The sequence below is a fragment of the Dermacentor albipictus genome, chromosome 3 (genome assembly GCF_038994185.2).
Source record: "Dermacentor albipictus isolate Rhodes 1998 colony chromosome 3, USDA_Dalb.pri_finalv2, whole genome shotgun sequence".
Taxonomy (NCBI): domain Eukaryota; kingdom Metazoa; phylum Arthropoda; class Arachnida; order Ixodida; family Ixodidae; genus Dermacentor; species Dermacentor albipictus.
Window position 1 is genome coordinate 29,724,691 of NC_091823.1, and position 14,544 is coordinate 29,739,234.

General features: G+C 48.9%; 1 protein-coding gene across 2 annotated transcripts in view; it reads right to left on the reverse strand.

Annotated features, from left to right (window-relative positions):
• The window catches only part of LOC135909687 (cell adhesion molecule Dscam1-like), a 301,290-nt gene that overhangs the window by 9,719 nt on the left and 277,027 nt on the right, over positions 1–14,544 (reverse strand). The window contains exons 17-22 of one of the 2 annotated variants that reach the window (XM_065441717.2): positions 13,523–13,593; positions 12,376–12,613; positions 11,186–11,284; positions 9,282–9,476; positions 5,691–5,981; positions 255–425 (exon numbers count right to left, since the gene is read on the reverse strand). In XM_065441717.2, coding sequence (XP_065297789.1) covers positions 255–425; positions 5,691–5,981; positions 9,282–9,476; positions 11,186–11,284; positions 12,376–12,613; positions 13,523–13,593 — 1,065 coding nt within the window. Of the gene's footprint in view, positions 1–239; positions 426–5,690; positions 5,982–9,281; positions 9,477–11,185; positions 11,285–12,375; positions 12,614–13,522; positions 13,594–14,544 lie in introns of both variants that reach the window. The other variant, XM_065441716.2, reaches the window with a different exon arrangement.

Below are 14,544 nucleotides of genomic sequence, written 5' to 3' on the forward strand. Positions count from 1 at the left end.
AATGCCGTCAAACGAGCAGATTGCAGCGCTGTACGTTATAACTATAGCAAATTCCTGACCTTGTTTAACGTGGCCATATTAGCTCTCGTCCTTTCCAAATTGTAGCGCTAAAATTTTCATAAATTTGTTCAGGGTCTGGCGAACTCAGATATATCGTATTTCGGCAATACTCAATTAACAAATGCGCGTACTGCGTTTATTATGCATCTGCGCGCGCGCGCTGCGTTCGTGAAGCTTACCGTTGGCGTACGTACCACTCTGGGAACTGCCGGAGGAATGCTTCCTGCGGATGACCATGCACACGACGACCAGGAGGACCAGCACGATGACCAACGAAACCACCACCGAAACCACCACGGTCGCGTCAGACACCACCGACGACGTCTCGCGGTGCACCTCGGTCCGGGGCGTCACCTGGTCTGCCGCTGCGAGGTCAGTGAGCGAGTTAAAACAGTGTTTGCGCTTCATAGTCCTAATCGTCTGCGTCACCTGTGAGTGTATAGACGGCACGTAAAGACGCGGACACTTTACTAGAGCGACGTTGCCACGACGTTGCGGGCAACAGAAGGCACGGCCTTTCGCTAGTGGTGCTCCAAAATGGCGGACAAGATGACTAAATTTACATATAAACGGGTAAACCACGTCAGCTGTACCTTAAGTATCAGAAATTTGCAAGGTGAGCGATGAGTTGGCACTTAAGTGCGGCAACACCATAAAGGTATTTACCATGTGTTCTCGCTGAAAAATCGTCCCATGTCTCTTCGTTGCATTATGCAGGCGCTGCGATCAAAGTTGAATAGCGTTCCGTGTGATTCAAAGGGGCTAAAGCATATAGAATGCGCTTTTCAACTTTGATTACAGCATGGGCATTACGCAACGTGAAATATAGAGACGGTGAAGCTGCACGGTCTAAATTTTCCGCGCAGGACCGCATGCTGATTCGCTGATGATTCGCATGCTGCCAGTCAGTCAGTCAAGAACTTTATTGAAGTCCTGAGGAGTTTCAATCCGTTGGAGATCGCACGCGGGGAACTCCTCCGGCAGAAACCGTAGGCGACACCCAAGTCGGGACGGGAACGTGGTGACGCTCCGCCAGTTCTTGGGCCCTCTGGACGGCCTTGAGTTGGAGTTTGAGGTCCGGGCTTTTGAGGGCTTCTTCCCATTCGGGCTCACTGGAGAGAGGGCCCTTTGGTAACGCGGTACATTGCCATAGCATGTGCGAGAGTGAGCAATAAAGTTCTGGGCAGTCTGGGCAATTTGCCGGGATTTCTGAGTTATAGTGACTTAGAAGGCCTCGTGACGGATACGAGTCCGTTTGTAGCATTCGAAACGCGGCCGCCTGCGCGCGTTCGAGTTTGGCGTGTGGGAGCGGGAATTTGGTTCTGCCTTTCCGATAGTGGGAGGTGATCTCTTGGTAAGTGAGCAGCGGGTCATTAAACTGAATGTCCAGCCCCTCGCAGGCCGTGGGACCGTCGCGGCGGGCAAGTTCTCGCGCACGGTCGTGGGCCGTTTCATTGAGGTTAGCTTTATGCTGCCACGGTTGGCCAGCGCGGCGGCGAGCTTCACATGACTGATTCGACGTAGGTCGCCAGTGCTTTTGGAGTGCGTCCGAATACGCACGAATGAAGGGGCTTTTCGAAGGAACGAGGTTCAGCGACGAAACCCATTCATCAGTAGCGCTTAATTATGGTCTCCAAAACACATCGGCAATACAACAATGAGGCCTGCCCTTCTGCTTGCGCCGAGCCATGCATGCGTGAAACAGTGACGTCAAGCCATGCGTGATGCGCCGTCTGCGACCCTATATATATAATTGGCGTGTTCGACCGTCGTGTGCGTCAGCCTTACACTGTTGGCTGGTGAAGCGATACCTTGGCTTCCTACCGAAGTGAAAGTCGCTCGACGCAGGAAACCTGGACCCGTGTTACGTGTTCCCAGAAACGTTCTCGCGCTAGAACTGTTCGTATAAGCGCAAGCGCCAGACATTCATTATGTTGAACATTTTCATCAGCGAATGCATGCGGCCGGTCAGTGGCAAACAGCTAACCTAACGAAGGGAATGGCAATCTTACGCACGAAGAGCTTTGTGAATTTGGCCTGCCGAAGAATACGAAACGTTCTAAGCCCAGTACAGCATGCGCGTGCGTTCTTGTATCGTAAGCAAGCGAGCAACCGACAGGGATCGGCACTCGTGCGTTCTGGAGGCGCTCAGTTTGCCACGGTACTTTTTGTTGTTGTTGTTGTTTCATATGCAGGAGCAAAAGACATCACGCATCATGTGTCGGCAACTGTTTCATCTCAGTCGTCATTCTATCTCTTTCCGACCTCGTTTACAAGAAATACACCTACAACTGTCACCAAAAGCTTCAAGCTGAGGCCTTGAACGCACCTCCATAACTGTCTAAAACTGTTACAGATAGTATTTAGGAAATGTTTGTAGATCACAAGATAAAGCACACGACGACGCCGAGGAAGAGTGATTCGATGGCTGGGATGTTGTATACCAGGTGTTTATTTTCATGCGAAACACTTTCTTTTAAAAGAAACTGTCATACGTAGGCACTTGTCATTATCGTAGATAAGTTGCATAACTATAGTTGGACATTGTGAAAAGAAATATCAGCGATAATCTTGCTAATACCTAAAATGTACCAAACTACTTTTTTCGTGATTAACGTTGGGGCACATATGGTGTAATTGACTCCTAAGACTAGCGCCACTTTCGAGATATGGGACCTTACAATGTTCTGTAAAATACATCAGCGTTCTAATTAAAATGTTCGCAAAAACCTGCCCGTAGAAGTTTGGAAAGTATCAACTTGAACGCCGATGCATTTTAAAGAAAATTTTAAGGCTGTATACCTCGAAAAGGGTCCTATAGTATTGAAATTTCTGCTAAGCAAACATAGCTTCACTACCCCTCGGCTTCGATACCGCAATAGCGACATATGTGCACTAAAGTAAATAATTCAGCAGATGATTACTACACTTGCGATAATAAACTAAATTACCGGTGAAAGTTTTCTTGCCGCTAATGCCCACCTGCCACGTAGCGCCTATCTGCAAGAACGGCAGGGGCCTAGCTATGACTTTTTCTCTAAATATTCCGCGTAAAAAGAAACGCCTGGTATTAGACGCTTAATGTTGTGAGGAATTGGCAGAACTAAAACCAGACAGCGTTAATTAGCAGTGGCATGTCTGCAGAAGAGTCCACGAGAAGCGGGCCTGAGCAACAGACGGAAAACTCCAGACGGGGACACGGCTTGTCTTCATTCTGAAGTTAACACCTAGTTTTATTGCGATAGCAATTATACATATACTCCAGCGCATTTTAAGGCGACGGCGTTTTGGGCTCCGTTTCGCAGAAAATCCCGTGCCAGCGCCGGTGGAGTTGTGCGTGAGCGAAAATTTCCGTATATATTTCGATATATGTATATGTCACGCCTTTCTATATCACATGTATAAGCGGGTTATATTGCCACACCATTCTATCACTAAAGTTGCTCATACCTTGTTTTATATTCTCGACAAAGTTATTCCTCGGAATTTTGAGTATGACAACCCACAAACAAATGTCATGAAACTAAACACCGACAGCGCACGCCTTTTATGTGAAGTCTTCTCAGGCTAAAATATCCAAAGTGCGAAACAATAATAACAGAAACCTGAAAATGCAGTTTTTTTTTCCACGGCTGTGCACTACCTTCGGAATCGGCCCCACGCAGGAGTCCGCGTTTCTAGAAGAAAGCTCGCCTTCAAGTTGGCCGCAAGCATAGAGTTTTATGCGAAGCATATTACGAGAGCTCAACCCAGCTTCTCAGGCGCGGCGGTGTCGCCTTCAACGACCTTTGACCCCATGCCATACCACGTGACACCGTGACGTCACGACAGAGGAGAAACAGGGCTCCAACTCGCGCCGTCGCTGCGCTTGTTTCTAGGTGGCGTTGGCTCAACTCTTGCAAGATGGGCTGGGTGGGAATCGAACCAGGGTCTCCGGAGTGTGAGACGGAGACGCTACCACTGAGCCACGAGTATTTTTTTTTGTCTTTATTACCGACATGGCAACAAGGCTACAAAACAAGACACTTTAACAAAAGACAACGGTCACGACAACATCTCTGCCATTGGTTGGCAGTCAGAGGGCTAAAATCGCTTAAAATTCGCTAGCTCAGTCATCACACTGAGCCATGTTGGTTTTTCTTTTTGCAAATTATACATTTCCTTAATATGACAAATGCTTTCAATGAAGTATTCTCTAACAGGCCGGGCATTTACTTCCTGAGCCACGAGTAGGATGCTGCTTCAAAGCGGTACAAAAGCGCCTCTAGTGAATGCGGTCGCTTGCTCAGGCGCACATTTCGTTGCCGCGCCGAACGCTGCGTTGCTCGACGCTCACCGCGTCCAATGCGGGGCGCGTAGTCACTGCGCCGTTGCCCATTGTCTTACACCCCTTGGCGGGTCAACAGGAACGCTATCGCGTTTCACTCTTGAAGGCGAAGCAGAGTAATGCATGAGTTGTTTCTTCGTCTAGCCGAACCAAATATAGCCAAGCAACAGCAGTTCACAAGGCTAAACAGTGGTTCAACAACTAAAATAAAGGCTAGTATGCTTCGCATCCTGGGCTTAACCTTAGCCAAGCCACAGCCATTTTTTAAATAAAAAATATAGAGGGAAATGTGGCGCTAATGTTTACGGGCGCTAGTAGCGTGAAGCTCTGTGGCCACCAGCGTTTCCCGGTAGACATTACGGTTATATAAGCTGCAATTGCCGCGAAGCGTGAGAAGCAGTCAGGGATCTGTGAATGCTATCGGCGTTCCACTCTTAAAGGCGAAGCTTAAGCGTCCTCCAAGTTTTTCACAGTTGCCGTCACCCTGCTGTATTGAATGTATAATTGCGAAGAGAGAGAGCGGCCTACGCTCCCTATGCTGCGGGCGAGAGGGCAAGCATGCGACTGCGAGCCGAGAAGGACGGCAGCTTTATGCGCGTCGTCTCGTGATCCGTGACCGGAGGTCACGTGATCGAGAGCGCTCTAGATTATGAATGCGCGCCGCGACTGCGCATCCCTGCCCGCGTGCCTGGACGCACATGCGGCATTAGCAACGTAGCTTGAGCCACGGCGTATTGAGGTCGTCTGCGGCAGGTAGCGAGGTGAAATACGATCATGCAAGCGCGAGCCGAAATGACTGATGACTTCACGCACGTTGTCTTCTCGCGCGCCTAGCGTTTGCGTAATCCGAGTTTTAAAGACGCGGCCGGAGTGCAAACGGCGAAGCGAGCGGCAGCACGACACGGCCACTTTGGGACATGCATGAGCGCTCCCCGCTGCTCCTAAAATGACGCCATCGTTGTGACAGCGAGAGCTCGCGGTCAGCGAGCGAGATCTGTTCATGCTTATCCGTTCGTGAGTAACACCACGTTCGTTTGTTTGGCAAGTGAACGTTTACTGCAACGTATAGGGCCTATAAAACTATACGGATCTTATACTTCGTGTAATTGTCCCATACTTTGCTGTCGCTATGTGTATTAATGCTTCGCCATTCGGGAGAAAAGGCGGCTATTTTCTTGAGCCCTGCCCTACAGAAAGAACAAACTTTTGCAAAAGCACCCCCCGGTATGCTAAACGTACGACCACGCGATGACGACAGAAACACCCGGGACGACGTTGAGCCGGGTCGTGGCAGCGTATATACCTCCGTGTTTGGAGAGCGTGGTGAACGCGTACTCCGCCTCGGTGACGCCCGCGCTGTTGTGCGCCGTCATCTGGAGCGTGTACCAGGTGGACGGCGCCAGGCCCGGGATCTCGAGGCGCGCGTCTCGAGGCCTCGTGGCCTGCAGCGTGGTCCAGTCGGCGTCCTGTCGGCGCCTGTACTTGACCGTGAACTGGTGGATGGGGCAGCCGCCGCTGTGCCACGCGCCCAGCAGAACCACGGCCGAGCTGACGTTTGACTGCACCAGCGACTGGCGATCCGGGGCCACCGGAGCTGCGCGAGTGGGGGAGACAACCGGAAACGACGCTTCGTTAACGTCTGCACATCGTCCGCGACGTCAGCCCGTCATGCGCGTACTTCCCACGGCTTGCTTAGGGCCGATTTACGCTCGAGCCACCCATCGCCGCAAGCCGCACCGCATGCTTGCGGTCGCGCGAAAGATTGCACGTATCCAGCACTTGTGCACAAATTACCATTTACACTGTGTGCACAGTGTATAACTTACACATTGTAAACCGAAATTCGTGCACAAGTGTTTGATACGTGCAATATTTCGCGCGACCGCACGTGTGCGGTGCGGCTTGCGGCGATGGGCGGCTCGAGCGTAAATCGGCCCTTAACGATCGAACGATTTGCAAATGAAAAGACGAATTTTTGTACGGAACTGAAACTTCGCAGACGAGACAGCTTTGGTACTGCGTCGACGCCGCCGCGAGCTCTGTATACATGCCACTGATTTGCAGAACGCTGCGGTGCGTGTCATGACAGCCCGCGTATAACGCAGCCTGCCGCGCCATTTCGGAAAACGAAAATAAGGTGGCTCGGCTGTCTACGCCGTCAAACCGTTTCATTGCGATAGAAACTGTATATGGGCACCCCGAGCGAATTTTTGCCGTCGTCGTCAGCGTCGCCGTGGGGCTCTGTATATATTTAGCTATATGCATGGTTTACGCCTATCCACGTCGTATGTGCGGATTGTATTGCCACACTATTCAATCACAGAACTTGCTGATAGCGGATCTTACTAAATTTTCGTCAGAATTTCGAGAATGGCAGCCCACAAACAAATGTCACGAAACATAACACTCACAGCGCAGGGCTTTTATCTTCAATCTTCTCAGACTATTAATTAATAGAAGTGAAAAACAATATCAGTGCTCAAACCTGAAAATGATTTACTTTTACTGGCACGGCTCTTCACGGGCAGCGTATATATAACCCGCCGTGGTCGCTTAGTGGCTATGATGTTGGGCTGCTAAGCACGAGGTCGCGGGATCGAATCCCGGCCACGGCGGCCGCATATCGATGAGGGTTAAATGCGAGAACGCCTGTGTACATATATATTTACGTGCACGTTAAAGAACCCCAGGTGGCCGAAACGTTCGGAGTCCCCTACTACGCCGTGCCTCATAATCAGATCGTGGTTTTGGCACGTAAAACACTAGAATTTAGTTTGAAGCGTATCTATAGCGCATGGCGCCTGTGCGATTTCTTTACAGGCCCCTACTCAGCGTGTTAAAACCTCTAAGGGTGCGAAAGATGTTGGCGCACCCGCGTATATCACACCTGCGTTAGTCGGACCCTCGTACAGTTAGAACACCATCCGGGAAGTTCACGCGCAACGCCAGACCTTGCTGTCGCCAATTTCTCGCATGAAGAAATCCCGCGTGCTGTCCCGAACAAATCAAGAGCGACGCGGCGCCATAGGTTGCGTGCGCGACGTGTGCGGTATATTGAAGCAATACGGATAAACTGAAAGCATTTTCTTGAATACGCACGTTATTTGGAATGAGCTTAAACATTTGCTCAAGCTTGCCGATAGTAAAGCTAGGTAATCTTGAGCAATGCCATTTCTAAACGACTGCTCCAAACAAAGGAAGAAAAGTATCGGTATGAAACTATGCGCGTGCCAAGCTGAATCCATAACGGTATACCTTCCGTTGCATGTCTCCGAAATGTTTTTTTACAATCAGCAGTAATTGCACTGAGCGGAAATCATATCGAGGTGCGTGCTAGCATGCCTTGAAGTGGGAGCGGCGTAGAGGAAGAACGTGATGGCGGAGGTCAGCAGCTAAGAATAAAACAGCGCACATGTGTCATAACAACGGCGGCAGTGGTGTAGTTTACTCGCACGATGGCCATCAGAGGATCGTCGCACTGAGGACTCTACAGTAATAGCGTTGCCAACCATCCAGAATTTAGCGGGACAGTCCCGACTTTTGAGCAAAAGGCCCGAGTCCCGACTTGACCCAGTTGGGACGGCCAAATGCCCCGTGTGTAGCATCTGTCTGCTGAATAACAATTAATGAACCGTATTTCCTTCTTATAATGTATGTAGCTCGGTTTCACAATTATTCTCTCTCTCTCTCTCTCTTTTGCTGCAATGCCATAAACATAAAGGCGGTTTTGATGTTGTGGTACTGGTTCTGGTTCTGACGCGACGCATAATCACCTGTCAATTATCTTGAGGTGACTCTATTTTCGTCACCAGCTATTTGGCGCCGAGAAGACGATGAAGCATGGATGGCATTCCGTAGCTGCACGCTTGCCGGCGAAGCAACCTTTGTCCAAAGGGACCGCCAGGCACAACCACCAAGCAGCGGCAGCCGATCGACGCTCGGCGGGCCGTATCTAGCAACGCACAGATTGGCATCCCCTTATACTTGCAGGGTCAGTCGTCATGAAAACGGAGAAAACGGAAACCTGTGTTTCTCGACGACCACACACTGCTAATTCTGATGAGTTTTTTTTTTCGCTTTCAAAAGTAAGAAGCTAAACTATGTTAACTCTAAGAGAAATTTTAATTTTTAAATAAAAGTTTGAAAATTTCCAAAGTAAAAAAAAGTTCATTCAAGTTATTCATATGCGAAATAAAAATTATGATTCCTAGAACACCTAGAATGTAAATTATCTTTTAATTTCAACAAAAGTAATTCAAATCGGTCGAGTGGTTGTCTCATAAAGGTGTTTCTGCGTTTTAAATGTATTTGAATAGGGAAAGTGGAGCTGGCTCCTAGCTATACGTACGAGTCCTCTTTGCCATGCCGAATACGGAACCGGTGATGTAAATCTTGAAAGTGTGCAAATAATAATAATGCATTTTACGGAAAAGGAACATGACGCGGTAGTGCTCCCTCAGTGAGCTGCACGCATGGCGGACGAACATTTTACCACGATGCAAATCCCGAAGTTTGTGAAGCGCTTGATGAATTGTTATACGTAGCTACGACATCGCCTCTAGTATCTCCGTAAACATTGCATTGCTCCACTCGGGGAGGTCTCGGAGGCCCATTTTATGAGTCGCGCCGTGTTTGCTGCACACATGTCACCGCGTTATCACGTGCAAGTCGGTCGAGCAGGAAAACCACCAAGCCGCACCTCGCAGTCGTTCCCGCGATCTTTGTGACAACCCTTTAGATATTAAAAGATTGGGAGAAAGCCAAGGCACCATGCGAAATGAAGTACGAGACGAAGAGCCTATTCGCTGCTCTAAGATGTGCACTTTGTTGTACGTTTAGGCGAAAGTGCGGGAATCTCTTAAATGTGCGATCATTTACGACTTGACCTGCTCACCGGCACCGCTGGTCTTGACCGTGACGATGTCGCTGTTCTCGCCGGTGCCGGCCGCGTTGTATCCGCGCACGGCGAACTGGTAGGTCGAGCCGCACTTGAGCTTGTCGACCGTCAGGGCGTTCTGGTCGCCCGGCACGTGCGTCTCGTGCCACTCGCCGCCGCCGGTGACGGCTTCCTTCTGGCGCACGTAGTAACCTGCAGCGCGCCGGCAAGCAACGCAATGTACCTATGGGCTCCGAGATCGGGCATCGCACCAGTGTTGCTGTCTCTGAAGCCACGGTGAAATGAAGCGACAAGCAAACTACCAACACTGGGTACCACGAGAGTCCGAAGTTGGAATTGTCGCCGGGAAATCAACACTCTTAAGGCGCGCATGGCAGCGAGAATTAAGGAAACGGCTGAGGAGAAACGCCAGTGTCGTCTCTCTTCGTTCTCTGGTTTTATCGAAGCGATGTCCGAGATAATTGTGAGCGAGGTGCGGTCCGTAATTTATGTCATACGAGTTAATTTCTCTTACAATTTGCTTGAAATTATTTTTCGTTGGCTTCATGCGCTTGCGACTAACGAAAAACCGAGGCCCTCGGATTTCCTTCCTTTCGATCATGAAATCCTAGAGGTGCATAAATCTGATCGTTCAATGTTACTTTTTTATTTTTTTTTCATTTTTTTCGGGAAAGATATTGGTCTTTGTTTCACTTCGTGAATGGCCGAATATAAAAAAAAAAATTAGAGCCCATGCACCCCGTACAGATGGTAAACCAGCGAAGCTGAAATGTGCTGCCCCGGTGTTCATCACTGGGTTAATTTGAACGGTTTATAAAACTCTTTGTCAATTATTGGTAACCTCTTAGGGTTCCTTAATGAGGCTGCGCACACATTTGGCTTCGGTTTATCACATCATTTATTTGAAATTCCGCCCATTAGGCTTCGCATAATCACCATCATGGAAGGGTGCAATGAGTGGCTCATTGTGTTAATCCAGCCGGTTCATCAAAGTCTTTTTGAATTATGTTAAGCTTTTGTGTTTCGTAATGCGTTAATCATAGTGTTTATGACTCGGTTATGCACTGTATAGTTACCAAGTGATACAACGAAGCCGCACATTTTATTTAATTAGACAGGGACACATTTTTTGAACCTATAGCGAAGTCGGAGAGAGACTGCTGCGCGCACGCTCCTCTGCGAGAGAGAAACGACGTCACTATCGGCCTAGCCAATGGCGCGCCACACTTTTGCTGCGAGAGAACTATGTCATCATGAAATTATCTTAACCCCGTCCCCCTCTGTGTCCCTTCAATGCAATAATACGTAGATGAATGTATATGTTTTAAATGTGGAAGCATTTCTATGCCTGCCCAACGATAAATTTGTCTGTCCGTCACGTAAAACTAATGGAATGGCTCTTAACCCCACAGTAGGGTTTCTGTAGTCGGACCACGAGTGTTTCGCCTAGGTATATGCAGCTTCGCTGTAAAATTATAGCTGCATAAGGGTTCTCCTAGTGCGATCCTGGAAACAAAAGCTTTTCTTTGCTTTCGTTTTGTTTTTTTGAGAAAGGCAGGCAGCGCGATAAAGAAATATTGACTGAATGAGCAAAAAAAGAAAGAAAGGAAGGAAGGAAGATAAGTGAATTTTAAAAGTGCATATAGTCGTAAAGATAGATTTGATGACGGATAAAACTTGCGGCCAACATAGAGATGACTAAATCAGTTCACATAACTCCATATATAAACAAGCTAGAGGTGTTCGCCACTCGCAAGACGATTGCTGGTGAACTCTTGAATGCATGTTGTAAAATTTTGTCTTTATAATTTATAACGTCATACCGGCATTGGTGTAGGCACACTCTCTACGTCTAGGTCAATTTTGACGGCCGCTGTGATGGGCTTTGCAGAGGACCGTACCTGTCACGGGGTTTGGGTCGCCGGGCGCGCGTTCCCACTTGAGGGAAACAGAGGTGAAGGACGTCCCTTCCACTTGGAGATAAGGCGGTGACGGTGGATCTGTTGAGGAATCGAGGTGAGTCGGTTTGAAATAGTGTCTCAGAGTGATGAGAGGAGAACATAAGGACATAAATAAACTTACACGTATGGTAAGTGAAAGAAAATGCAGAGAAAGCGTATCAGGGAAAGTTTCAGCGTTCAAACCGTGAGTGTCTGTCGGACGCATTATCGTATTTTGAGTGCATACAGAGACGCGAGCTTCGATCGCAAAACAAGTAATGTCGCGCGTATCTTCCGCAGAAATTGGTTCCCACGCTAAAGAACTCGCGGCCACAGTAATCACAGAGCCATTTGACGGTGCTGTGTTCGCTGGCACTGACGAACTTTTCGGATGCCTTTTCGGAAGTGGTAGTGCTCTAAGGTTCGCAAAGAGTTATTCTTACTGAGAAAAGTGCTTTCTAAGAAAAAAAAAGACGAATAAGCGTGAGGCAATTGGTGCTGCCACTGGGCTTTCCGGTCGAGCATTGGTAAACTGCAGCCAACAACCGATAATGAAAAAAAGAAGTTACGCTGCATTTCAGCATGAAAGTAAAATAAATTTTGGCCAATTTTAGAGGTTATTTTCGAACTGATGGGTACTGTTTCACACCGCTTTGTTCACATATATACGGTGACTTTAATATTTGTAGGAGTGTAGCGCCCTCTCTGCGCGAGCCTCTGACTTAAACAAGGCAGTAGCGCCCAGTTGAACATGACCTGCAATGTCAATCAATCAATCAATCAATCAATCAATCAATCAATCAATCAATCAATCAATCAATCAATCAATCAATCAATCAATCAATCAATCAATCAATCAATCAATCAATCAATCAATCAATGTTTCCCCCTTTAAAGAAAGGAAAGAAGCAACCACATGAATGCTGCTTCACTGAGCACCTCGACGGGATGGCTGCCCCCTGGCGCAGTCGCCCTAATTGCTGACGTTGGATGCTGCGTAAATAAGCCCTCCATAGTCGCGGCAGGTGTTAATTGCGGAACATTGCGGCCCATTGTGTAGGGATTTTTTTTTCTGAAACAAAGCCGTCTCACCGCACAAAGCAACCTTTCCGAGGTCTCTGCAAGGACGAAGGCGGTTCAGGGAGACTCACCGCTGTCGAGCGTCTGCACGACCACCTCGTCGGACGGGGGTCCGGCGCCCTTGTTGTTGTACGCCTGCACGATGACACTGTACTGCGTGAAGCGCGACAGCGACGCCAGCACGCACTCCTCGCGACCGTCGGCGCCCAGGTCGAGCGTCTTGTAGATGTACGGGTCCGACGAGGCCGCCACGCGGTAGCCCACGTAGTAGCCCTTGATGGCGCCGAAGTGCAGCTCCTTGCTCGGCGGCTGCGTCATGCCGACAAGGCGCGTCATGGACACTGGCAGACCCAGAAATGTTTTTTTCCAAGACACGTGAGCGCTCACAACATAAACACGCCTCCTCAACAACCCCCCCCCCCCCCCCCCCAGGCCTACTCCTGCCATTTTCCCCGCCAGTTCAATGTATTTCAGGACAACATTCATTTGGGCTAGATGGTGCATACTTGAATTAGGAAGGAACAGCGCCAACTACGACGATCACAAGTGGGAAGAACGACACAGGACAAGCGCCATTAGGAAGGAACAGCGCCAACTAAGACGATCACAAGTGTGTCGTTCTCCCCACTTGTGATCGTCTTAGTCGGCGCTGTTCCTTCCTAATTCAAGTTCAGTGTATGTTCTGATGACATGCCCCAGCTTGAGGCAGCTGCTCTGGATCCACCCTGGTGATGGAGCTGTTGCCCTTTGATGAAGCTATGCTGCAGTGTCCGAGAGAATCCGTTTCGTTTGCCGCCGCATCTCGAAAAGTGCCGTGCCAAGTGGCGTGCCTCAGCCCTGGCTTCTTAATGAGAAGTAGAATATCAGCTACCAGCTTTTGCCCTCTTATATTTAAAGCAGTTTTGCTAGAAGGTTCTTTATGAAACGATACATTAGATGGTACAGAACAACATATTGCAAATCATGTTTTGTTATCCTTTTATTTACTGCAATGTAGATGTTTCACCAAACCGTCGCTTCGTTCTGCACGTTTTCCTTCATTTCCAGCACATTTTGTCAATGTTAGCTCTAAGGTAGGCTACAAGTTAGCGTACCTTCCTTATTGGATGAGGATTATTCCACTTTAAATGCTACTCGTGTTCATAAAGAGCTGCCACGCTTGCCAAAAGCGAGCGGCCAAGCCGCCTTCCGCTAATTAGGTGTATGTCAAGAACTCACCTTCCAAGTAACCTTCAGTGACTGCGAGCTCAGTGGTTGTGCCCTGACCTTGGTAGGTGGGCCTCCAGGCGCTGCGAAAATCATGGAAGTGAAGGAAAAAAAAAAAAACGTTCATAAAGACTTTTGACAGGCCAAGTAGCTAGCCACATATCTTGCTCGAAGAAATTATTATTGCTACCTTTGGCAAAGGCGCATGCAGTGTATTCGGAACTAGGTGGCGAAAATATATTTTTAATGTTAGATAATAAGTTCTACTTCATGCTTGCATTAATTTGTACGATTTTGTGTGAAGCCCGTCATGTGTGATGTGCATAATTACACATGCACGCACGCACAGACGCCCCCCCCACACAAGCACGCGCGCACGCACGCACTCACGCACGCACACACACACACACACACAAAGAAAAAAATCAGAAGACACCTAAGCACTTGTGAGTTGCAAATGCGAAACCTATAGTGTCCAACTGAACCCCGCTGAGCGGTCCTTCGAGTTATTAACTCCTCACGGGCAAGCGAGCGCGTTGAGACACTTGGCGCGTTTTGATTTGGCCTTACCTAGGCGCAGTCACAATGCAGGCGAGTGCTTGCGTGCGCACGGAACGCGCGAATAACACAGACTTCCGAGAGCGAGAGTGACGTGGCGTCGCGGCGATGCCCTCTCCCCTCACGCAACACCCGGCGCGCTAGCGTTTCAGGTGGTCCATTTCGCCCGCTTTGCTCCGTCGAGGCGCGCTCGTACCATGGCGTCGCGGCCAAGGACAATGGGAGCTTAGGCGCCGTTTCGCTGCTACAAACGACAGATGCGAGACTTTTTTGCTCAATTGGTCGTTTGACGCTTTTGGATAAAAAAATATGTGAGCTGTTTCGCCAGAAGGGCAAAGCATAAAAAGCGACAGCAAGTAGCTTCGCGGTTCCACTCAGACCACAGCATGCACCTTGGTGTGGCATACACAAAGTTGCTCATCAGGAAGGCTGTTGCTTGTGTGAGTTGTACAAGGCTCATGCCAGACACTCAGTCG